Source organism: Phascolarctos cinereus, unplaced genomic scaffold, assembly GCF_003287225.1.
Source record: "Phascolarctos cinereus isolate Bilbo 61053 unplaced genomic scaffold, phaCin_HiC Scaffold_4;HRSCAF=312, whole genome shotgun sequence".
NCBI classification, from domain to species: Eukaryota; Metazoa; Chordata; class Mammalia; order Diprotodontia; family Phascolarctidae; genus Phascolarctos; species Phascolarctos cinereus.
The window spans coordinates 590,748,531-590,775,637 of record NW_027555847.1 but is presented as its reverse complement, the minus strand read 5'-3'; the positions used below and the strand labels follow the sequence as shown (position 1 = coordinate 590,775,637).

The window sequence follows — 27,107 nt, the reverse complement described above, 5'->3', positions numbered from 1 at the left end:
AATCCAGATTAGCAGGGGGTTAGAAAGAAGAAAACAGATTAATTTAGAGCAGGGTTTCTTAACCTTGTTTTGGATCACAGGTCCCTTTGGGAGTTTGGTGTAACCCTAAGGATTCCCTCCATGGTAAGGTTTTTAAATGAATAAAATAAAATATAAAGGGTTACAACAAAAATCAAAGCTTAGTGAAAATAAATATCTAGTATTTTCCCCCCATCCAAGTTCACAAACTCCCTAAAATCTATTCACAGAGCCCAGGTTAAGAACTCCTGGTTTATTGGAAGTGTTCTCAGGAACTCTCAGCGTTCAGGCTCCCAATGGCTTCTAGCTGTTGGGTTTGGTTGTTTATAAGGGCAGCTTCCAGAGACAGTGTCAAAGGAGTACAGTTCCGTGTGATATCCAGAAGGTTATAAAGACTGGGATATTTATTTTATGGATCTGTGCAGTTTCTGCTATTTATCTTCCTGCTAGAGACAAATATGTGGGTTGTAAATGGAAGATCATCTTCCTTCCTGAGAGGAAAGTGAAAAAGCTTGGGGAATGTGGTTTTTATGTTCTGGATTATTAAAGAATTATTATGTTCTAGATTATTAAAGATTTATTATGTTCTGGATTATTAAAGAATTATTATGTTCTGGATTATAAAAGGAAGAAAAAAGGAGGATCAAAGAAGGCATTGAACTGCTGCTAGGGTAGATGAGAAGATAATAATTGGAGGCAGAAAGATAGGAGAGTGCTTAATTCTTGTTTTGCTTAATGATAATAATAATAATAATAATAATAATAATAATAAATAATAACATGCCTACTTTGTGCCAGGCACTGTGCTAAATATTTTACAAATATTAGCTCATCTGATCCTCACAGAAGTCCTGAGGGTTAGGTGCTATTATTATACCCATTTTACAGATGAGAAAACTGAAAAAGCTGAGGTTAAAAGACTTGCTCAGGGTCACATATTTAGTAAATGCCTGAGATCACATTTGAATTCAGGTCTTCTTACCTCCCAGTACCCTGAGCTGCTACACCACCAAGCTGCCCCTGTTTTTTGCTTCTGTTTGCTCTGCTGAGGGAAAAGATGTCTAGACAGAAGGGACTCTCTGGATGACAGAGAGTTGATACCCAAGATAAATATTAAGAGAGCACCTAATTGCCCAGATTAACTGAACCATTGAACTAAAAGAACTGACTGATGTGATTGCTGTGCCTTTATTGGTGATATTTGATATCTCATGAAGAAATAGGATAGCAACTGCAGGACTGGAGAAGAGCAAATGTCCTAATTTTTTTAAAAGGGAATGGAGGGGCAGCTAGGTGGTGCAGTGGATAGAGCACCAGCCCTAGAGTCAGGAGGCCCTGACTTCAAATCCTGCCTCAGACACTTACTAGCTGTGTGACCTTGGGCAAGTCACTCAACCCAAATTGCTTCCCCTCACACTTCCATTCCCCAAAAAAGAAGAGAATGCAATCTATGAAGTATTAGCTAATGAGCTTAACTTCCATAATGATAGTTGGCAATTCTTTGTTCAGGCATCTTACGTAGCTCTCAAAAGACTACTTGGGAGGTATGTCATTTTCTCAGAGTATTTATCTGTGATGTGACTGAAAACCTGCCAAGACTTATCAAATCACTAACTACTACCCACTTCCACTGATTCATACAGGAACCAATGATGCTGGCTAAAAAAAAATCTAGAATCTATCTTTAGTGACTCGGAAGACCTAGGTGGAAACTAGGTTGACCTGGGAACACAGGTAGCATTTTTATTTCTCCTTGCTGTTGAAGGTCATGAATTTCAAGGATAAAGAAGATGATGGGATATGAAGAGCTAACTGTGTAGATGGTATCAGAGAACAGAGCTATGGAAAGACACGGTGAAGGTGGCATAGGAATGAATGACTGGACTTAGAGTCAGGAAGACCCTATATGACCCTAGACAAGTCCCTTAACCTCTCTGTGTATCAATTTCCTCGTTTATAAGATGAGTCATAACTTCCAAGGCCTCTTTCAACTTTAAATCTATGAACTTATGAGTGAAATCCCAATATGAGTTGTGTCTATGAACAGAGTGCCTTTCATCAGTACTGCAAAGAATGTGTTTGACTAAAAATTTGTTGGGCTGTCCAAGAAGGCATTGAACTGAAAATGATGGGGAATGAAAAAAAAAAAACCAGATACCACAACAGATACATTTTATATGGAAGATATCAGATACAGCAGACTAGGAGTAGAAAACATGTCTATTTCATTGACAGGAGTAGATAACTTGGAAAAAGAATTTAGAACAACAGCTATGGCGAAAAATTCTAATGACAAGAAAAATACGCTGTAGGATAGTGGGAAAAAACGGGATTTGGAGTCAGGCAACATGAGTTCAAATCTCATTTCTGTTGCTTACTACCTGTGTGACTTTGAGCAAGTCATGTAATGTCTCTTGGCCTCCTTCATTCTGTCATGTGGAAAATTAGGGAGCTGAATTCAATGTCCTTTAAGATTCTTCCCACCCTGAGTCTATGGTCTTTCATCCTAAGCTCTGCTAAAGGCAAGAAATGGAACAAGGAAAAGAGAGACTCACTGCTGGGGCATGTTGAGTCACATTAATGGGGAACAGAGAGAAAACAGAGCTATTCAATGGATATTTTGTTCCCAGCTTCTCTATCAAGGAATGATCTTCAGATTGTGAGGATAGAACCATCATGGAATTAGTCAAAAGATGGTAAAGAAACAGGTGCCAGAAGAACTATCATTAGACCCTAGTGATTTTTGATGAGTTGTGAAAGAAGTAGGAACTTCATGGAAATTGGAGATGGGCAGATATCCCCATATTTTTATAAGATGAAAAAAGGTAGATTCTGCAAACTGCACATATGCAAGTCAAGGAGAGAAAGGAAGATGTACACCAATAACTGCAAAAAAAATAGAACATGGTAAATGCATATAGAGGTACAAAAGACATTGTGGTGTAGTAGATAGTTGATGGACTTGAAGTCAGAAAGACCTAGGTTCAAATTCTGCCTTCTACACTTACTAGCTGTGTGCCCCTGAGCAAGCCACTTAACTTCTGGGTGCCTCAGTTTCCTCATCTGAAAAATGAAGGTATTACCCAATGGCCTCTAAGGTCCCTTCCAGATCTAGATCTATGATTCTGTGATCTTAAGACACTTGATCACTCTGAGCCTATTTCTTCATCTGTAATAATAAAAATAATAATAACTAGCATTTACATATAGCACTTTAAGGTATGCAGAGCACTTTGTAAATAGTGCCTCATTTTATCTTCACAACAACTCTGGGAAGTAGGTGCTATTATTATATTCATTTTACAGATGAGGAAACTAAGGCTGTGAGAGGTTAAATGATGGGCCCAGGTTCACACAGCTAATAAGTCTGATGTGAGATTTGAACTCAGGTCTTCTTGATTCTAGGACCAGCACTCCCTTTCAACTGTACCAATATAAATTAAGATAGTAGCATGTTGGTAGGTTGCAAAAAGGCTGTTCTGAAAGTTATCTGGTATAAGTCAGGAAACCTAGTTTGACACTTATTTCATTTGTCCAACAGCAACTGTGCAGTGGAGAGAGAACTGGAGTTGGAATCAGGAAAACCTGAGTTCAAATCCTGTCTCAGAGACTTATTAGCTGTATGACCCTGTGCAAGTCATTTAAGTCACCTGTTTGCCTCAGTTTCCTCAACTATAAGATGAGGATAATAATAGCACCTCCCTCCCAGATGGAGTGGTGAGGATCAAGAGAGATGACACATACAATGTTTTACAAACCTTACAGTGCTACATAAATGCTAGCTATAATACAATCACATTATTATTATTTTTTTTCAGGTTGGCACTTTGATGGGACAGTGGGTAGAAAGTATTTTGCAAAATTTAAAGTGATACGTAAAAGGCAGCAGTTATTGTAATTGTTATTTTTTTACTTTGGCCAATGATACAGTTTCCAGTTCTTCTGTACTTTGTCCTGTGCCATTCTTGTCCCATAAATCCTCCATACAAGATTTACCCCAAAGGGGTTTCTTCTGTGAAGTTTGGAAACAGTCAAAGATCTGCACTTGAAGACTAGAGGGCCACATGTGGCCTTGTGGTTGCAGGTTCCCCACTCCTGATTTAAAAAATACAAACTTCAGAACAGCTACATGGCACAATGGATAGATCATAGGCCCTAAAGTCAGGAGGACCTGAGTTCAAATCTGACCTCAGACCAAACACTTGACATTTACTAGCTGTGTGACCCTGGGCAAGTCACTTAACCCCAATTGCCTTAAGAAAGGGGGGGAGGGCAGCTAGGTGGTGCAGTGGATAGAGCACCAGCCCTGAAGTCAGGAGAACCTGAATTCAAATCCGGCCTCAGACACATAACACTCACTAGCTGTGTGACTCTGGGCAAGTCGCTTAGCCCCAGTTGCCTCACCAAAAACAAAATAAAACAAAAATGTAAACTGTAAGACTGCTACTATATTTTTCCCCACTAGCTCCTGGGATTGAATTGTAATATGATTTCATTAGTTACAATAGAAGATTGAATTAGCTTTTTGTTTGTTTTTAATAAATAAAATAAACAACTCTAGATTATGGTGGTTATTTTCTAACTGGAGAGGTGTCATAGACTGGTATAACTCTTCTTTGCCTGCTCTGGGTCTAGGTTTTCTGGTGGGTCCTCTTTTCTCTTGCTTATGGGCTCTGACTATTTGTACAGTTCTGAGGTGGATGAGGTGACTTACTGTAATTTCTCATTGGATTTCTTGAGCATTAGTTTGTGTTTCTATTTTTGGCTTTTTGCTGGAGTAGGTGTAGTAGCAGCTGATGGCGTAGTGGATAGAGCTCTGGAGCTGGAGTCAGGAAGACCTGAGTTCAAATCCAGCCTCAGACACTTACTAGTTGTGTGACCCTGGGCAAGTCCCTTAACCTCTGTTTGCCTCCGTTCCTTAAACTGCAAAATGAGGATATTAATAGCATCTAATTTGTAGGACTGCTATGAGTTTCCTCATCTATAAAATGAAAGAGTTGGACCTGATGGCATCTAAGGTCCCTTTTAGATCTAAATCTATGATTCTGAGACATTTAACCTTTCTGAACCTGTTTCCTTATCTGTAATAATAATTGCTAGTATTTGTATAGCCTTTTAAGCTTGTAAAGGAAATTTAATTTAAATGCAATGAGATTTGTAAGACAAAACATAACAAAACACCACTTAACATAGTGCCTGGCATATATATGTAGGCATATATATAGTAGGCACTGTATAAATGCTTATTCCCTTCCCTAGGTAAGCAGGAACTGGAATGCCAGCCTCTGTTGGAGTCTGAAGTCTGAATCATGTCCTAGGGTTTTTTTTATTTTTTTTTTTTTTTTTATAAATAGGAGACAGCAAAGTCTACCAACTTACGGCCAGTGAATCTGACCTTAACTCTTAGAAAAAAATATCAAAGGCAAGGTTACTAAAGATTTATAAATGAGATCAATGATTGCAGAGAGAAAGGTTATGCCAGATCAATCTTATTTCTTTTATGACTAGATATGTCACTAGATTGAATAGATCAAGGGAATGCTATATAGTTCATAAAGATTTTAGCAAAGTGTTTGTCAAAGCAGAAGACTGGTGTGGGTGCACAGGGAGTATGCCCACCAAATTAGATTTTTTTAATGTATAGAAAAGATGGAAAGGCCAGGTAACAAAGGATGAATATGGGAGTATGGATGCCATAATCCTATATAAATAGGGTCAAGAATGTTAAAGCTCAGACTGAGCTGGGAATGCCAAGGGGAAACTAAGGACCACAAAAAGAATTTCTTAAACTATATTGAGATAAGGAGGATCAAAGAAGGGACAGGACATATGTTTGGGATAGATGGGACATTGATAACTGACAACACAGAGAAGGTAGAGGTACTTATTCCTCTTCTGTTTCTCCTTTCTCTGCAAAGGAGCATGAACTTGATACTGGAAATGGTAGAATAAAAATGACTAGTGGAATTTATAATGAAGATCAATAAGGAGGTAATATTGACAAATTTGTCGTTCCCCCTTTATTTTCAAAGAGGACCACTGACATTATGGGGGGATGTCTTGACTTGTCCATGAATTGGATTTAAGTGAGGCAGAGCTAGCAAAGTCATCAGCCTCACTCTTTCCAGAGTCATCAAAGTCCAGCGGCAAGACAAAAGTCAAGATGACTGGCAATGACCCAGGATGCAGTGGATGACCTTGGTATCTTTAATGTCTGATTAAGCTGTACGATCTCTACAGCACCTTCTTTAGCCTTCTTCATGGCCATTGGAACAAATTGTTCTCTGCCAGTGCCACTGGGGGAAGTCTTCACATGCTTGGGGTGGACATCCCTCTAACTCACTGATAGGTTTGAGATCTTTTAGTTACCCTCAACCTGGTTTAGCCAGTCTGCCAAGATGGTTTAACCAGGGTGTGGCTTCTGTGCATGCTACAGCTTCTTGGAGCCACAGGTAAGCCAAGGTTACATAGTGCATTAATGGAATTGCCTAGACTAAAATCCAAGTGATTGGTAAAAGAAGAGGTTAAAGTAGGCCCCGAAAAAAACCTGTAAAGTCCTTTTTAAAATAATCACTGATAACAATTTAAGTCTTGAGTTGCTTATTAATCTGTTAGCTAGTAAAATAAATTAAATCAACTCTAGGCTGAATTATTAAGTATATAGTTAAAGGAGCCCTGGGTTTAGAGTCAAAGGATCTGGGTTCAAAAGTAAGTTCTCCTACTTACTACCTAAGTAACTTTGGGCAAGACATTTAATGTCTGTAGGCCTCAGTTTCTTCATCTATAAATGACCTTTATGGTACTTTAGGTCACTGAACTAGGTGGTAATATTGAAAAGATCATGGAAATTGGGAGAGATACCACAGGATTAGAGAAACAAATGGCCTGATTTTCAAAAAAGGAAATAATAACAGAGTCTGCTAACCATAGGGTCAGTGAGATGACTTTGATTCTTGGGAAAATTCTAGAATAGATTATTGAGAGATGGTTGTTAAATATCTAGAAAGGGAAGCAGAGATCACAAAGAGCCATCATGGCTTCACAAGAAAAGATTATGCCAGACAAACCTCATTTCCTTTCTTTGACAGGATTACTAAAGAAGTAGATGAGGAGAATGCTATAGATATAGTTTATCTAGATTTTAGGAGAGTGTTCAATAAATTATCTCATACTATTCCTATAGAAAAGGTAGAGAAGTATTGATTAGACAACAATACAACCAGAGAGATTCAGAATTCAATAGAGAACCAGACTCAAAGACAAGTCTCTAATGTTTCGTGTGTGTGTGTGTGTGTGTGTGTGTGTGTGTGTGTGTGTGTGTGGCAATTGGGGTTAAGTGACTTGCCCAGAGTCACACAGCTAGTGAGTGTTACGTGTCTGAGGTCGAATTTGAACTCAGATCCTCCTGACTCCAGGGCTGGTGTTCTGTCCACTGTGCTACCTAGATGCCCCCTAAGTCTCTAATGTTTCAATGTAAATGGGCAGGGAGTCTCCAGTGGAGCACTCCAGGGTTCTGTGTTTGCTGGCTCTGGGACAGTTAATATTTTTTATCAATTATTTGAAAGAAGACATGTTTGCCTAGTGAATGATAGAGTCAGGATCCAAAAAACTTTTATAGGCTAGAAGATTGGGTTGAATCTAACAAGATGAAATTTTATAGGGATAAAGTTGCATTTAAATACAAAAAAACCCCAAACCAAAACAACAACAAACAACTCTCACAAGCATATGATGAGAGGGGCCTGGTGAAAAAGGAGTTGTTCTGAAAAAAAGCTAAGGTTGTTTTAGGGACTGAGAGCTCAATTTGAGTCATCAGTGTGATGTATCAGCCAAAAAAACAAACCCAATATTTGGCTGCATTTAAAGAGACAGAACTTCTAAGAATAGGGAGGCAAATGTCCTCTTGTGTTCTACCCTCAACAGACTTCACATGGAGTATTATGTCCAATTCTGGGTGCCATGATTTAATAAGGACATTGATAAGTTAAACAGTGTCCAGAGGAGGGCAAGAAGGATCACCAAGGACCTTGAGCCCATGACTTATGAAGTTTAGGTCAAGGAACCTAGCAAGTTTGACCAGCAGACAAGGAGACTCAGGAGGGTATCATGGCTGTCTTCAAGTTTGAAGGCCTGTCATATGGAGGTGGGATAAAATTTGTTCTGTTTGGCTCCTGCAAGCCAAACCTGCAACAGTGGGTAGAAGTTGCAAAGAGGCTAATTTGATGTCAGGAAAGTCTTTTTAAAAATTTGAGCAATTCCAAAAGTGGAATGGCCTGCCTTGAGAGGTTGTGGGCTGATGCTCCTTGAAGGTCCCTAAACAGAGGCTGTAGGGCCACTTGTCAGGTATGTGATAGTGGAGACTTCTTTTGTATGTGGGTTAGACTAGATGGCAGCTTCTGACTCTCTGAAGCCTATCATATGATTCTAGTAGAAATTATGGAGAAATATGAGCTGAGTGACAGCCTAATTAAGTGGTTTTATACAAGGCAGAATGCTGGACACAATGGTAGTCATTAATTATTCAATGTCATCTTGGAAAGAGGTACCTTGTAGAGAACTTCACAGATCTGTGTTTTGAGCTTGTGCTGTTTATTATTATTATTAGTGACTTCCAGAGAAAGATCTGATAAATAGAAATATGTATAGAATAATTTTATATATCTATACCTATTTGTGTCTAATGGTTGCCATCTCTAGGGTAAGGGAGAAGGGAAAAAAAGAAATTTACATGATAACTTTATTACATATTTAAAAGGATAGCAAGTTGTACATAAGAGATTTGCAGTTTCATGTGCAATCACCTCTTTTGTTACACTATGTTATGGAAATGCTTGTTTTACTTATATTATTTATTATTTAACTATTATTAGTTATAACTATAAATAATTATATAATTATGATTAATTACTTCGATTTTTTTAAAATTAAATTTAAAAATGTTCAGGGGGCATGCCCATCAAATTTGCAGATGGTATAAAGCTAGGAGGGGATAATACAGAGGAGAGCAGAACCAGTATCCAAAAAAAACTGAATAGGCTAGAATATTAAACTGAATCTAGTAAGATGACAGGAAACAGCTAGGTGGCTCAGTAGATAGAGTACTAAGCCTGGAGTCAGAAAGACATGAGTTCAAATCCAGCCTCAGAGTTACTAGCTGTCTGACCCTGGGCAAGTCATTTAACCTCTGTTTGCCTTAATATACTGGAGAAGGAAATGGAAAACCACTCCAGTATCTTTGCCAAGACAACCCCATGGCCAATATTGGCATGCTTTGACTCACAGGGTCCCAAAGAGAGACCACAACTGAATGACAACAATTAATAAGATATTTAATAGAGAAAATGCAAATTACATTTGGATCCAAAAAATCAACTTCACAAGTGTAGGATAAGACATGTCTTGGTAATAATTTATCCAAAAGAAATGAGGACTTTTAGTGGATTGCAAACTTAACATAAGTCCACAGAAACAGCAGCCTAAAAAGCTAAAGTCAGAGAAAACTAAGACCTAGGATTAGGGAGGTAGTAGTTCTGCTGGTTAGAAACACAGCCAGAGTATTATTTTCAGTTCTGGGTATATTTCAGGGAGAATATTACTAAACTGGACAGTGTCCAGAGGAGAGAAACTAAGATGGTGAAGGGTCTTGAGACCATGCTATATGAGGACCAATTGAAGATATTGGGAGTGTTTTGCACAGGGAAGAAAAACATGCAGGCAGAGTGGATATGACAGGTGTGTAAAAGTATTTGAAAAGTTGTCTTATGGAAAATGTGTTCTGATTGGCTCTCAAGGGCAACAATATATAGAAATTGCGGTGATATGGATTTAAGTTGGGTATAAGTAAAAAAACTGCTCAATATTTAAAGCTATAAGTAAGTACAATGAATTGGGGAGGGAGTGGATTCCCTCTCATAAGAGGTCAGAGCAAAGATTAAGATATTGTAGTGGTGATTCTTATTCAGATAGGCTTGGACTTGATAGCTACTGAGATCCCTTCCATCTGTGTGGATCTGTGTTCACAAGTATGCTACCTTTGGAATCAAAGCCTTCTTGAGTAGGAGACTGGACACTTAAGGTCCTTTCCTAATCCTAATTATGAGCATGAAGATTTTGATTAGAAGTTAATGACACTTTGAAGTTGAACATGATCAAAGAAGCCATTTCTGTGAAGAACAAATAGAGTCATCATTCCCTAATTAGCCTAGCAAATTGCTTAAGTGTTTATAATTATCTGGTATTATATTAAGCAGAACAGGAACTCAAATGCAACTCAAATACTCAAATGGATCTATGATCTCAGTGACTTGGATGTTTCCTCCAGTGACAGATCACAACCTATCCCAATTTCCCCATTCTCTGCAACTCTTGTGTATGTCGTCTCTTACCCATAAATTTGACACCACCTAAGATCTACCAGTGTGTTGTATATTTTCCATTTTCTCTTAGCATAGCTAAGGATGCCAATGGGGCACTTGACTATCCACTAGAAGAATGTTACTTTTATTCTATTGTGTTAAATCAAGGCTGTCCTATATTCAATGTCATCTTAGCCTGAATGCTTGTATGGGAACTGGAAGTTCTCTTCCTCTTCTGCAGAGATCCAGGCATGTGCCAAATTTTGATGTTTCCAAAGGAAGCCCTGGGTGAAAGCCAAGCAAGCCAGATTCTGATATTCCCAGAAGAAAGCTGGGTGGGAGCAGAAGTCAAACAGATTTGTGAAAGGTGCCTCCAAGATCAAGCAGTATGCATGTGAGTCCAAAGCTTCTGCTTTAGGCCAACTATTATAGCAATTTAAAAATATACCCTCTGATTCAGCGATACAGTTTGTGGCAACACCCACTACTGTTCATTGTTTTAGAGTATTCAGAACCTTTACTACAGGATGGTCTCCCTTTTGCAGTTTCTTATAGATTTAAAATTACACACCCATGTGATTTTGACAACAATGGGCTAATTGTGGGTAAGAATTTGTGTGTAACTTTAAATCTGCATATTTTGGCCTAATGTGGGTACCTAGGAAAAATAAATTATTTATATTTAATTCTGACTTCAGAAAAGACTAATTAAATGACTGGCATAGTAGAAAGAACATTAGGCTTAGAAGACCTATGTTCAGGTCTTGACTCCACCCCCTATCATATGGCCAATATAGCTTGGTACCATGGAAAAAAGCTATGGATTCTGTGGTCCAGGAGACCTGCTTGCAGTCCCAAGTTTGCTACTGACTAGCTGTATGACCACAGGCAAATCTCTTAACCTTTCTGGGTCTCAGTTTCTTTTAAAAATTAGTAAAGATAAAATAATAATAAAATAGGATAATAATGCCTCTACTCCTTGCCTTACAGGATTGTTTTAAGGAAAATGTTTGTAAGCTGTATAATGGTACTATATACACTATGTGACTCTGTGTGTGTGTGTGTGTACACTATATAAGTGTCAGCTGCTGGATATCAGGAAAAGTTTTTTTAGTAATCAGAGTAAATCATGTAGGAGGATAATAGGTAAGCAGAGGCTATGATAAAATTAGGATAGAGATTAGAACTGTGTGCTCATTATAGGGAGCTCCCATGTGAAGAACTTCCTCTACCAATGTAAGTCGGTACCTTCTCTGCAAAGTTGCCTAGACTGAAGTACTTCTTAAACTGTGGGTCTCAATCTCATCTGGGGTTGCAAAAAATTTGGCAACATGCAATGACCAAAAATAAATTAAAAATCAAACACATAATGAATCCGAGGTGTTTTTGGCAGCACTTACCGCTGTTGGATCTCAACTTCACTGCAGCCTTGATTCTGAACACAAAGCAAGCACACTTTGCATGGTGCATGTCCTCAGTCCATGCAGCACCAAGCTGCTGGGGTAGAAAAAGTGTAAGAAGCCCTGGCCTAGAGTACCAAGAGGTTAATCAACTTGCTCAGGATCTGTACACGGCCAGCATATTTTCATAGGTAGGATTTGAACCCGAGACTTCCTGGCCAGCTATCAGCAATGCCACATAGTGACATTAAAAGGAAGTCAACTTTTGACAGTATCCCTTTGATGTTACTGATTTACAAGTCCCAGATAGCCTTCTCTACACTCACACGCACCAATATTGAAGTAGCTCCCTGAGTAAGAAAAGTGATGAAATGGCAAAGAATTACATCTGTCATCCTACAAGAATATTCTTTCCATCTTTTTTTGGTTATAATATGTAAATTCCAAGATTATCACTCTTGGAATCTGAAAAGTATAAAAGGGATTCCCCACCCACCCACCCCAATATATTTTTATGAAGTACAAAACAATCTGGCACCACTTTACCTATGAGGAGGGAAGGGAAGTAATGCTTGCAGCCATATGTCATGGGGTCGAGCATACAGGAGGCCAAGCAGGCATTTCAGTAATTCAGTGGAAAAAAAGACAGTGAGACCAGTTGTTTGATACTGTCCTGTCAACACTAGTTAATAAGAATCCTTAGATATTTGAAACAGTTGCTCTATCATTTCCACCCGGCCAAGGTCTGTTGAAACTCTTTTTCTTTTTCTTTTTCTTTTTTTCAGTTCTTATATATTTAGAGAAAGATTCAGCCCTTGACAACATAGTGAAATTGTGATTATCTTCAGGGACATGCTCTGTGTCTCTTTGTCCCCTTTCATTCTTTCATCCTCTCCCCTAGCCACTGACCCTCTTTGTTGTGTTGTTCATTTGTTTCAGTTGTATTAGACTCTTTGAGACTCCATTTGGGGTTTTCTTGGCAAAGACATTGGAGTGGTTTGCCATTTCCTTCTCCAGCTCATTTTATAGATGAAGAACTGAGGCAAGCAGGGTTAAGTGACTTGCCCAGGATCACATAGCTAGTAAGTGTCTGAGGCTGGATTTGAACTCAGGAAGATGAGTCTTCATGACTCCAGGCCAAGCACTCTATCCACTGCATCACCTAGCTGCCCATATGGGCCCCCCAGGTAGAATCATAATTGGCTGTTTTATACCTCAGAGCAAAAGCAAAAAAATGCACCCTCAAATCCACCTTTTAAGGTAAATTGGGCAGTAGGTGGAGCCAGCTGAGGAGGAGATCCTGCCGGATGTGACTGCTAGGCCTAACTAGCTACTGTGTAGCTGAAATGCTAGGGCTGCTAGCAGGTGCAGTGCATAGAGTACAGGGCCTGAAGTCAGGAAAAGGAAGACTCTTCCTGAGTTCAAATTCAGCCTCAGACACTTACTAGCTGTGTGACCCTGGGCAAGTCACCTAACCCTGTTTGCCTCAGTTTCCTCATCTGTCAAATGAGCTGGAGGAGATGGCAAACCACCCCAGTTTCCTTGCCAAGAAAACCCTGAATGGGGTTACTAAGAGTCAGGCACGACTGAACAACAAAAAAGCTGAAACACTCCAAATGCTATCAGCCCCCTCTAAATTTGGGTGCCATTATATAGGCATTCATCTTGATTTATGGCTTTGCTTCTGGCATCCCAACACACTAATTCACATTAAGGTGACTTTGAATTCAGGGCTGGAGGAGGTCTTTGTGATTATCTGCATAATGTTCTCATTTTGCCCGTGGGAATACTCAGGCCCACAGAATCTAATTGGCTGATTCAAGGTCTCATAGGGAATCATCAGTGGAGCTGACTAGACCCAAGATTTCCTGACTGACTCACAGGGCAGTGCCCTTCCATTACTCAGGACTGCTAATTCAATGTGTCATCCCCCTCCAAGAGTGTCTATCTGTGGTTTCAAAGAAGACCTATGGAGAGGATACTATTCAGCTCAAAAGAATGAATCTCTAATGCTAAAAAACATCATGTCCCACAGCATCTGGGTATGGAGATACTTGGGAGTAAGAAGACATTCTGTTTCATCTTCAAATCACAGAGTTGACTACCCCCTCCATCTATCAAGTAAGGCCAGCCCTGCCTAATACCATTTCAACTGCTTGATGAGTGAGTTAAGGGATTTTTAAAGTAAATTTTTTCCACTCATCATTTTAATTTTATAATTATATAAGATCTCCATAATTATCTATTCAATATTATGTACTTTGTGTTCAATACAAATCCCTTCATCACTGGGGCCTTAATTTAAAAAAAAAATATTTCTGGCAAATGTACTGGGCTGGAAATAGAAAACATGCAAATAGCATATGCAAATTATATTTTAGTCTGCAATGTTGTCTGATATAATAGTACCCAGTGAGAAATAAAATAGTGAAAATTAATGCCAAGAACCTCCATTAGGAGAAGGAATTTTCAGCTGAACAAAGACCGTAGGTATTATATATCTACTAACAAAGGGGTCCTCATTTTTCTACTCTGCCCCATTTTTAATATCTATGTAACAAAGCCCTAAAATCTTCCAAGATGTGCTGCATCGTGGAAAGAATTTGCTGTAGTTATAATCCACCTTTGAAACTCAACGAGCTCTTAAATATTTCAAGGAAATATGTTCTGTAGAAGGGAGAAAACAGAAAGATTATATCCATGGGCATTTATACAAGTAGAATATTGATTCAGTCTCCCAGTGTTTCTATCACAGAGTCATCAGGTACAGCAACAAATATGCCCTTATGAGATACAAAGAATACATAACTCCCTCTGAATGTGTTGTCTGTTATTCAGTCTGTGGGTAATATGTAAGTTATTTTTAAAGACTTTCTCCCTTCAGAGCATCCGAATTGTGCATCTATTTTTTCTCTAGCACCATAGGGGGATACAGATGAGTAAATGACCTTGGCACTGCCTTTAAAGAGCTTCAATCAAGATAAGGAAACACTAATGGTGATCTAATGGTAGCCATCTCTAGGGTGGGGGAGAGGAGGGAGGGGAAAGGAAGAAAAAAAAAAGAAATTTGCATGATAACTTCATTATGTATTTAAAAGGAATAGCAAGTTGTGCAATTATTTTTTTTATTATACTGTGTCATGGACATGCTTGTTTTATTCCATAAGTTAAAAATAAAATAAATAAATTTTTTAAAAAGTTAAAAAAGATAAGGAAACACCAATAAAATGTATCAATAAGAGACAGCGCAAGGCAAGAATGCATTTTGGTACTGGGAGGTGAGGTAGGAATAATAATATTCAATAATAATAGCTAACATTTATATAGCACTTATTATGTCCCAGGCCCTGTGCTAAGAGATTTACAATTATTATCTCGTTTGGTCCTCAACAATCCTGAGAGGTAGATGCTATTATGATCCCCATTTTATAGATGAGGAAATTGAGGCCAACAGAGGTTAAGTACCTTGCCCAGGGTCACACAGCAAGTGTCTGATGCTGGATTTGAATTCAGATATTCCTGACTACAGGCTTATTACTCAGAAATGATAACTGTTGGGACACCTAGGTGGTACAATACATAGAACATCCTGCCCTGGAGTCAGGAGGACCTGAGTTCAAATCCAGCCTCAAATATTTACTAGCTGTGTAACCCTGGGCAAGTAACTTAACCTGGATTGCTGCCAAAAAAAAAAGATAAGAAAATTATAACTGTTTTCATGTGTTTAAAGAGTCATCATACAGAAGAGGAATTAGACTTGTTCTTCTTAGCCCCAAAGGGCAGAATCAGAATCAAAGGGTAGAAGCTGAATAGAGGCAAAATTTGGAGTGAATGGAAGAAAAAACTTCCTAAACAACAACAACCCAACTGCAGGAAGTGGTAGATTTCCCCTTCCTTGGAAGTCTTCAAAGCAGAGTCCAGAAAGCCATTTTTTTGGCATGGTGTAGAAGCAACTGTTCATGGAAAGGTTGGCCTAGGTAGCTGGAGAGGTCCCTTACACATCTGAAATTCTTTGATTCATCAGGAGCAAATGGGAATGGACACTAGTCTTGGAGTCAGGAAGACTGAGTTCAAACCCAGCCTCCAGCACTACTGAATACTCCCAGACACATTGTTTAAACTCTCTAAAAGCATCATGAGCTAAGTCTTGAAGGAAACTAAGGATTCTCAGAGGGAGAGGTGAGGAGAGAAAACTTCTCAGGCATATGAGACAATGGGCATGGAGATGTGAACTTCAGTGCTATATAACATAGGACAGGGGTGGGAACCTGCGGCCCTGAGGTCACATGTGGCCCTCTAGGTCCTCAAGTGCGGTCCTTTGGATTCAGGCTAAGGGCTGCACTTGAGGACCTAAAGGGCCACATGTGGCCTCAAGGCCGAAGGTTCCCCACCCTCGAATAAGATATAGAATGGAGCCTGGAAGCTTGTTTTATGGTTTCAGTAAATGAGACATAAATAGCTAGAAACTTCAATGTAGGATTTGGTTAATCCTATTCTTTTAACTAAATGATGATAGCAGAACTTACATTCATATTTGAAGCCTGAATTGATTAACCTTTTTCGGGAGAACTCTTACAAGGATTATTCTTTTTTTAAACTGTTTTACAGACTCACCTCTTTGGTGTATTGCTGGCAGTTACAGGAAACTTAATCATCAGCATTTCACTCAACATACAGGTATGAAAAATATTCTTGTAATCTAATGGTTTTATTTCCTTAAAGTTTATTGCTTCAGTTTCCTTCCCAGCTCTTCCTTCTGGGAGTTTATGCAGGGTATGAAGATTCTTTGGAAAGCATTCATTTGCAGACCAAATGGGTTTACATTTTCCTTTTTTTTTCTTTAACACTTAAGAAAACTAGGCTAGAACCATATGGATTTCCCTCTTTTTTAAGAGAAACCTATGGAAGGGAAAGCAGGGACTTAAATCAAACCATGAACCGGTTTCTGCTTTGAGATCTTGGGCAAGTGAATTGACCTCCAGGAGGTCAATTTCCTCAGTTTCCTCCTCTGTAAAGAGAGAGGCTTGGACAGGGGGATCTTTAAGGTTCCTTCTGGCTCCAACGTTGTATCCTTCCTGGGACCACAGAATGAACTATTCTCATTTGCTTAATCTTGAACTAAATATAAATAACTTTTTTCTTACAGACCCACGAACCAAACTCTAGCATTATTATGATGTATTCACATAATGTGCCAGGGTGAACTTGAACCATTCAGTCAATCAAGAAACATTTTACGAAGTGCTTACTATGTGCTAGGCATCTGCTATGGGATGCAAGGAGGGGGAGGGAACATGTATTTACAAAGTGCCTACTGTGTGCCAGGAACTGTGCTAAGCACTTTACAAATATTATCTCATTTTGTATCAAAGAGTATACAAAGACCAAAAAAAAGAAAAAGCCCCAAACAATCCCTGCTCACAAGGAATTTACATTCAACTGGGGAGACAACAAGTAATAGAATCATGGCATAGCAAATAGGGCGCCAGACTTGGGCTCAGGAAGATTTAGGTTCGGCTGCTAGCTCAGATATTTACTTGCTGTGTGATGCTGGCCAGGTCATTTAACCTTTCTGTGTCTCAGGTTCCACAGCTATAAAATGAGTGGATCTCTAATGCCCTTTCCAGCTCTAAATCTATGATCCAGTGATCCTTTCTACACATATACATATCTATAGAATAAACACACAATCCATAGGAGACAATTAATTAGAAGATAGTTAGGAATGGGAGGGGAGAGACCTCCTGGAGAAGGTGGAGCTTGGGCTTGAAGGAGATTGCATGAGATGACAGCAGCTGTGGACTGGTAAATGTTTAACAACCAGCTCTCTTGAATATGTTTAAGTTTCATCTGTATTATTAACATTTTCTCCATCACTTTCTTAAGCCTAGACGCTGGACAAAACAACAAACCAAGCCCTGATTTGTAGCACTGGCCAATTTCCAAGGTGGAAATGCTCACACTGAAAATTTAGCTATTGGCTCTCAGACAGTTCGAGCTGGCTCCAGCACACCCTTGGGCATAGATGAGGAGTGTCTGCAATCCAGGCATGGGATATGGACACTACAAAGCTACAGAAACAGTAGCTGAGAGGGCCATATGTGCAGAATACAGAGAAAGCCAATTTGGTCCAACTGTTTCTCCCCTTCCTCACCTCCACTTCTTGGTCTCTGCCTTCCTTCAGGATGGTGCCTTGTGCAGATAGCACTTTATCCTCCCAGTTGTTTCAGTTATGTCTTGCTCTTCATGACCCCATTTGGAGGTATTCTTGGCAAAGATACTGGAGTAGTCTGCCATTTCCTTTTTCAGCTCATTTTACAGATGAGGAGACTGAGGCCAACAGGGTTAAGTGACTTGTCCAGGGTCACACAGTTACTAAGTATCTGAGGCTGGATTTGATTCATGAAGATGAGCCTTCTTGGCTCCAGGTCTGGTGCTCTCATCCACTGCCCCACCTAGCTGACCCATATAGCTGTCAGATACTTCACCTTCCTTCTACACTCTATGTATCATAAAAGTATGTATTTTTTTACATGATGTCCCCACCATTCAAATCTAAGCATCTTGAGGGCAGGGACTATTTTTGTCTCTCTTCATGCCCCTAGTGTTTGGTGACATATAGTAAGCACTTAATATGTGATTGTTAACCGACTGGCCATAGAGTGAAGAAAGGGGAGTAATTTATACTGAGGGTGGAAAGGTGGGTTGCAAAAGGGCTTTAAAAGTCAAGTAAAAGAGTTTAAATTTATTGAGTTTGGTGGTGACATAGATATATTCTTTAGGAAGATCATTTTTGGTAGAAATGTGGAGAATGGATTGGAGTAGGGAGAGACTTGAGGTGGGGATATTAGTTATGAGACCATTGCTAGTTGAGAAGGATTGAGGGTCTAGCAGAATGAGCCCTGGACCTGGAGTCAGGAAAGACCTGGGCTCTAACCCTACTTCTCCTCCTAGCTGAGTGATCATGGGAAAGGAATCCCCTGTCAGAGCCTTGGTTCCTTCATCTGTAAAATGATACCCATCTCATAGGGCTATTGTGAGGTAAGTACTCTGAAATCCCTAAACAGCTTGAGAAATATCATTTGTTGTCTTTCAAGAAGTAGGAAACATATAAAGCCCCTTTTTTTTCATAATCTGCACCTAAGTCACCTTTTAAAAATTAATGTAAGATGCTTTCTCTTTGTGAAAAATGTTTTTATTTATATTCCTAATTCTGTCCAGAAATATTCTCACCTTAAATCGGCACATCAAGGAAGCCAAAAGCCCTACTTCCGAAGTATCTTGTGGTGGTGTGGGAGCCTTCTGATGGCAATTGGGGAGACAGGAAACTTTGCAGCCTATGGACTGGCACCCATTACTCTCATTGCACCTTTGGGTTGCATGTCTGTTGCAGGTAAGACATTTTTCTATATTTTGAAACAAAGATGTTCCCCAGTATACTCAAAACACAAGAGAAATGATCCCTGCACAATAGGATCACAGCCTCTGATTTCTGAGTTCATGACATAGCCACCATTGAATTGACTAATTATATTGAGTTACGGCTTCACGTTGCGTGATCAGTCATAAGTGAATTTATTTCTCATAGAATCCCAGAGTCAACTTAGTAGGGACCTTCAGGGTCATCTAGCTGAAAAGAATTTAATCTAACCCCCTTATTTTCTAGATGAAGAAATGAAACCTAGAAAAGTGAGCAACTTTTTCGTGGTTATCCAGGAAGTGTCAGAGGCAGGATTTGAACCCATGACCTCTGACTCAAAATCTAGCATGAAATTTTCTCCATAGCACTCATGACAACCAGATAGACCTCCAACCTAAACTCAAACACCTCCAGTGTTACAGAGCTGATGCCTTATGAAGTAGCCTGCTCTATTGGAGGTAGCTAGGTGGCTCAGTGGATAGCAATCCTGAGCCTGGAGCCAGGAAGACCTGAGTTCAAATCCAGCCTCAAACACTAGCTACGTGGCTTTGGGTAAGTCAAATAACCTGTTTGCCTCAATTTCCTCAACTATAAAATGAGAATAATATTAGTACCTACTTCCCAGAGTTACTGTGAGGATCGCATAGTTTAATATTTGTAAAGCACAATGCCTGGCACGTAGTAGGTACTATATAAATGTTAGCTATTATTATTGTTATGGCAGCTAGGTGGTGCAGTAGATAAGAGTACCAGGTCTGGAGTCAGAAAGACTCATATTTCCGAGTTCAAATCTGGCCTCAGACACTTAGTAGCTGTGTGACCTGGGCAAGTCACCTAACTCTGTTTGCCTCAGTTCCTCATCTGTAAAGTGAACTGAAGAAGGAAATGGCAAACCGCTCCAGTATCTTTGCCAAGAAAACCCCAGATGAGGTCACAAAGAGCCAGACACAACTGAAACAATTGAACAAAAACAGCAATGGTTATTATTGGAGTCACTCAGGTTTATTAGAACATTCTTCCTTATATTGAGTCTGCTTTCCTGTACCTGGGGGAGTACAGGAGCTAATTAGGATAAATTTAATATCTCTTCCAAATGACAGCCCTTTATTTTTTAAATTAAATGTTTTATTTAAAAATTAACATTGAACATCAATGTAATCAATACTGTTGGAGGAACAGCATGGTGCCATAAAAAGAGTACTGAACACAGAGTCATAGGATGTCGTCTCAAACCTGGCTCTGCCAGGTGATACAGTGGTTAGAATGCCAGGCCTGGAGTTGGGAAGACCTGAGTTCAAATGCAGCCTTAGAAACTTACTAGATATGTGACCTGAGCAAGTCACTTAACTCTCTTTGCCTCAGTTTCCTCATCTGTAAAATGAGCTGGAGAAAGAAATGGCAAACTGCTCTAGTATCTGCCAAGAATCACTTTGGGCAAATCACTTAAGCTTTCTAGGCCTCAGTTTTTTCATCTGTAAATAAGGAGGTTGGACTAGATAATCTCTAACAGTCATTTCAAGGTCCAAATTTATGATAGCTTTTGAACAAAACTTGCTTAATAACTATTTACATTTAGATTAATTTCAACAGGGAAAGGATCATAACAACTTTGCAGTCTCTCCCTCTAAATCCTCATCAGGATTCTTTGATTTCTTTCACTTTTCCTCTCTCAGGGAATAATATCCCTTGACGTATTGAAAGACTGTTGTCAAGGCTACCCTTCTTTCCCCTTGCCCCATCCCAAGTCTTTATAAGATCATAGCCTTAGAGATAGAAGGAATTTCAGAGGTCATCTGATCCAACTCCCTCATTTCACACATAACGAAACTAGCGAAACTAAGGTTATGCAGGTAGAAAGGGGAAGGGCCAGGATTTGAACATCAGACCTCTGACTCAGAAGCCAAAAGATGTCTCTACTGCTCCAGAGATAACCTGGGAAGAAGAAGGTAGAAAAAGGCAGGCTATAAACATCTCTGGTTCCTAAAGCTGCTGAGGTTTCAAGTCTCCTTACCATTGTTCATTTTCATAGTCACCCTTCCTACCTGTCATTATTCATGAAACTTCATAGAATTTTTAATTGGGCTTTCTGGTGTTACTTCTAAAATGCAAATTTAATTTTTTCCATCCTTTATACTCCTGGTTTACTTTTTGTCAGTGAAACTAAATAGGTTGGTTTCATGGTCTGATTTTCAGTTTCTGATTCTTGGAAATTAACATCAGCGTCATTCGTGAAATAGTTACAAAAAATCCCCTGCATTGGAATTAAGCAATTATTTTACTTCACGTTAGGTTTTGTTAAACCAGGTTTAAATTTTAAACATATTGGAACCGTACTGCTTGAACATTCAAAAACTCTTCCTCCCTACGTATATCTTGATGTCGCTTTTTATTAGGTCAAGAAATTTTGAAATTGACCATGTTGTGATGGTTATAGTCTAGTTTCTAAATCCTTTTCTTTCAAAGAGTTTCATCTGTGCTCATTTGAAGTGATTTCCCAAGCACCCTAATAAGGGGAAATGAAATGTCTCTAAATGTCAAAAGGGAAAATTCATTCCCTAAGCCCACTTCAAGTCAACAACTTCTTCTGAGGTTTCTCTGCATCTGCTGCCATGGAAACGTTGTATTTCTAAATCTCTGTAAAATTTAGAGCCTTCTTTGATATGGTAACAAACCAAGAGAGAAGGCTTCTGCCTTCTGTTAACAGAGACAAAAAAAACGTGGCGATGTGTCTGGATTTTAAGGTCTCTGAAATGTTTCTTACATATTTTTGTATTGCTGGCAAAGAGGATTTTATTCGACTCCCTAAAACAAAACACAATCCAGACTTGAGTGACTTGGATAAATACACAGGTTATCTAATAAGTTATTATTTATGAGCATTCCGATTGAATGAATAAATTAGGGCACTTCTCACTTGTTCTATTCTTTAGCTCCTAGGCAACCAAATACCCTTGATATTTTTTTTTCATTCAAAGAACCCTAGAAATGAGAAATGAAAAAATGTTTTATTGTCAACCTTGGTACTTCTCCAAACTCCATCTATTCTTGAAATGCTTTGTGGGGGCTTTCTATGATAGAATTCTGTTTGCTCGTTAAGGCAGCTTATTGTGGTGAAGCGCCAGCCTCAGAACTAAGAAAATATGAGCTCTGGTTCTACATGAGTCATCCTAGCTGGGTTACCCTGGACAACTTATTGGACCTCTCAGGCTTCCAGGAAACTCTCTAAGACTAAATGAGTTGGGGCAGGTAGGTGGGCAGTGGATAGGTAGCCCTGGAGTCAGGAGGACCTGAGTTCAAATTTGACCTGAAACACTTGACACTTACTAGCTGTGTGACCCTGCCCAAGTCATTTAACCCCATTGCCTAGCCAAAAAAAAAAAGACCAAATGAGTGATGGACAAGGTGTGAGACTACGTTGGCAGAAGTTTCCTCAAATATATGTGTGTATATATTACATATATATATATATATATATATATATTACATATATATATATATATATATATATATATATATACACACACACACACACACACACATATATATATATAAAACATATAAAGATATACATACATACATATATGGGCAGCTAGGTGGCACAATGGATAGAGTGCCAGACCTGGAATCAGGAAGACCCATCATCCTGAGTTCAAATCTGACCTCAGATATTTACTCTGTGACCCTGGGTAAGTCATTTCACCCTGTTCACCTCAGTTTCCTCATCTGTAAAATGAGCTAGAGAAGGAAATGGCAAACTACTCCAGTATCTTTGCCAAGAAAACCTCAAATGGGGTCATGGAGAATCAGATAGGAATGAAAATGACTGAACAACAAAACATACATACATACATATGTATGTGTGCGTAAATGTTTATATATACTAGTTTAACTTAATATATGATTTCCCTATACTTAATGTGAAGAGGAAGTATGTTGTGGTGGAGAAAGCATCAGATTTAAAGTTGGAGAATCTAGATTTAAATCTTAGATCTTTACCTACTGTAACCCATATGCCCCTGGACAGGTAATTTAACCTCTCTGAGACTTTCTTAGTTTCCTCTGTCTAAAGAAAAGGGGTTGGATGACTGGAGGAGAGGTGTCAAATGCCTTCAAGGCTTTTTGCCACCTACACCACTCCCTAGGGCTACCTGAACCAGATTAAAATATAATTGGGAAGTATTTCACAAAATAAACAAAAATACAATGAAACTTAAATCACATTAAAAAAAAAGTCACTATGCCCTCTGTGAGGATTGTTAAGTACAGCTTAGTGTCCTCCATTTTTATTTGAGTTTGATACCACTGAACTAGATTATATCATATACTCAGTGTTTTAACTAATTTTGGTTTGCCTCAGTAGGATATTTGTGACCAAGGTCATAGGTTTTGATAAGCCAAGGATAGTACTACAAAAAGAGGTAGAATCAAAGAATGTTACAACTGAAAGGGATGTTAGAGATTATGTAGTTGGACCTCTACATTTTACAGATGAGAAAACTGAGGCCTAGAGAAGGGAAATGACTTGTCCAAAGTCACAATGGCAAAGACAGGACTAGAATAGGTAGCACTAAAACCCAACTGTCTTAACTACTAGTCTACTGGGATTCTTCTACTAGTCCCCAGTTTCTAATATTCACAAAGTATCAATAGACATTGGAATTCTATAGTTGATATTGATTTGTTTTGGGAGGCTATTTGTGGTCCATGGGAATGATTAGAAATTAGAGTTCTCCAAAAGTAGGATCGATTTCCTCGAGAGATAGAGTGTTCCTCATTTTGCAAAGGCTGGATGACAGATTGTCGGGAATATTGCGGAAGGGGGTTTTGGTCAGCCATTGGTCCGAAGAGATGGCCTCTGAGGTCCCTTCTAGGTCTCAGATTCTGTGATTATCACAACATTAAGAGGACTATTTCAGAGTGAAGGGGCAGGTCTTTCCAAAGAGGGATACCTCATTTCTCTGGGAGCTTTGCATTGTTGAGATAGGAGGGTTATGTGGAGAAAAGAAAATTGTAGCTCAACATGAGAAAGCAGAACAAATGGTAGTAGTTGTGTCTGTCTGGTGTGTTGTGTTGGGGGCAAGTAAAAAAGAGGAAATTAAGGACCATGAGGCAGCTAGTTGGCACAGTGGATGGTTGTGGATTGTTTTTTGTCGTTTTGTGGAGGGTTTTTGACACATATCTTTTAATTTGTCATCATATAACCACTTACATTATCAAATTGGATGTTAAGTGTATCTTTAATGAAAAGTATATTTTTTCAAAGTCTAGCCATAATCATTACCCATAGACTTTCTCTTTATTTAATTAATTAAAAAAAACATTTAATTTTCATTTTCAGTTCCTAAATTTTCTCTCTCCCTCCTATCCCTTTTCCACTCATTGAGAAGGAAAGAAATACAATACCTATTATACATATGAAGTTACACAAAACATATTTAGTGGACAGTTCTAGGCCTGGAGTCAGAAAGACCTAAATTCAAATCCCACCTGAGATATTTCCTAGCTGTGTCACCCTAGGCAAGTCAATTAACCTCTATCTGCCTCAGTCTCCTTATATGTAAAATAGATAAAAATAGAACTTACCTCACAGGCTTGTTGTTAAGATCAAACGAGATATATTATATAAAGCACTTAGCACAGTGACTGACACATAGTATGTATTTAGTAAGTGAATGTTTTCTTCCCTTCCCACCCCATGAACCAAGATTCTGGGAACTGGTTTCCTAGGAAAGGGTGTATTTCAAGAAGAATTAGGTTGTTCCAACATTGATAAAGTATTTAAACTACCGTCAAAGAGATGCTGCCCCACAAATGTAAACAGTCCCTAGATATAATGGACAAAGTCCAGTTGGGATTCTAGAGACATATACCTTAAGCTAGAGACATATCATAAGCTAGGTAAAATAAGCATAGAGATAAGACATAAAATTGGAGGGGAGATAACTTTTCTCTTTATAAGCTGTATATGCGTGTAAGAGCATATTATGCCCTTATTCTTCATGGATTTGTTCAGAAAAGACATGACCATCAATGAAAATCTAAGTAATAGGACAGAAAGACTTTGAATAAAGACTTTGGGTATTATATTTCTTGCCTTCTCAATGACTGGAGGAGGAACAGGAGGGAGAGAGAAGTACAGCGTCAAATAATGAAGTTCTTCAGATGGAGAGAGAAAGAAGGGAGAAATATGGAGTACTGATGGTAAAATCCTTAAAAAGAGAAGGCCCTCAGCTTCTTACAGGCTGTACTAAATCCCCTCTAGAGAACCACATTACATCTGTCAAGGCAATTCCAGTCGTCCATGTTGGCCATCTCAGACTCATCCTTTCACTCCCCCCACATGTCCATTCATTTGCTGAGTTTTTGCTATTCCTTCCTCTTCCATCCCAATCAGATCCACCGCCTTCTCTCCTCTCATACCACAACCACCCTCATTCAGGTCCCATCACCTTACCCTTCATTATCTCAGTAGCCCTGCCTCCAGTCTCTTCCCTTTCTGATCCATCCTTTGCACAGATGCCAAATGACATTCCCAAAGCATAGATCTGACCATGTCATTTTTTTTCTTCCTGTAGTCCCAGTGTCCCCAGGATGAAATGCCCTATGCAGCATTTAAAAACCTTCACAATCTGGCTTCAACCTACCTTTCCAAGACTGTTATTCATTATTCCCCTCCACACACTCTATGATCCAGCTTTAGAGGCCTGTTTGCTGTTTTTCACAAACAACATTCTGTCTCTCCCATCTCTTTGCTTTCATATGGACTCCTCCCCCTACCACCTCCCCTCAATCTGAAATAGACTCACTCCTTACTTCACTAATTGGGATCCCTGGCCTTCTTCAAAACTTAGCTTAAGCACCATCTCCTACATCAGGCCTCTCCTGTTCCATCTATTTGTATCTTCTTCTGCCCAAATGAGCTTGAATCAACTTCGTATGTATACATGTATGTATGTGTATATGCACATGTGTATATAGTTTTGTTATTCAGTTGTTTCAATTATGTCCAACCTTTCATGACCCCATTTGGGGTTTTCTTGGCAGAGATACTGGAGTGGTTTGCCATTTCCTTCTCCAGCTCATTTTATAGAGGAGGAAACAAGGTAAAGTGACTTGCCCAGGGTCGCATAGCTAGTAAGTATCTGAGGCCAGATTTGAACTCAAGTCTTCCTGATTCTAGGCTGGGCACTCTATCCACTGTGCCTTCTACCTGCCCATGAATATATATACTTGTATATAAATACACATATGATTTTCTTATACAAGATGTCCCAAAAGTCTGAGTGCGGTGTTAAGTTTTAATAGATTCAGTAGCTTGAAGCTGAACTCAGACTCTTGGGATGCACTGTGTGTGAGTGTGTGAGTGAGTGTGTGTGTGTGTGTGTGTGTGTGTGTGTGTGTGTGTGTTGCTCCTGCTGATAGAATGTATGGGAAGATGCCATTGTACAAACACCCTCCAGAGCTGCAGTTCAGCAACTTGTCTGTACTTCATGTTAGAGAGTTAACCTGAGGTACTGAGTGTTTTAATGCCTTGCTCATGTTCACACAGCTTAATATAGATCAGAGGTCAGACCTGAACTCAGGTCTTCCTGACTCTAAGGTCACCACTCTATCCATTATGCCACACTGACTCCCAGTGGAAATAATAATAATAATAACCAACACTGACATGATGCTTTAAAGTTTGCAAGACACTTAATAAACATTTTCTTACTGAAGCCTTACAACAACCCTACAAGGTCGGTGCTGTTATCCCAATTTTACAGAGGAGGAAACTGAGGCTTAGAGAGGGTCAGTGACCTGCCTGTTGTTACATAGCTAATTAAGTCTCAGAGGAGGCATTTGAACCCAGGTTTTCCTGATTCCTCATCTAACATGCCATTCACTGGGCTACACTACCCCTCTGTTTAAAAA

General features: G+C 39.2%; 1 protein-coding gene across 1 annotated transcript in view; it reads left to right on the top strand.

Moving 5' to 3' along the window:
* The window catches only part of NIPAL2 (NIPA like domain containing 2), a 135,713-nt gene that overhangs the window by 38,141 nt on the left and 70,465 nt on the right, over window positions 1–27,107 (top strand). The window contains exons 2-3 of the mRNA XM_020969064.1: window positions 16,382–16,450; window positions 18,995–19,166. Of these exons, the coding sequence (XP_020824723.1) occupies window positions 16,382–16,450; window positions 18,995–19,166 (241 nt within the window). The remainder of the gene's footprint in view (window positions 1–16,381; window positions 16,451–18,994; window positions 19,167–27,107) is intronic.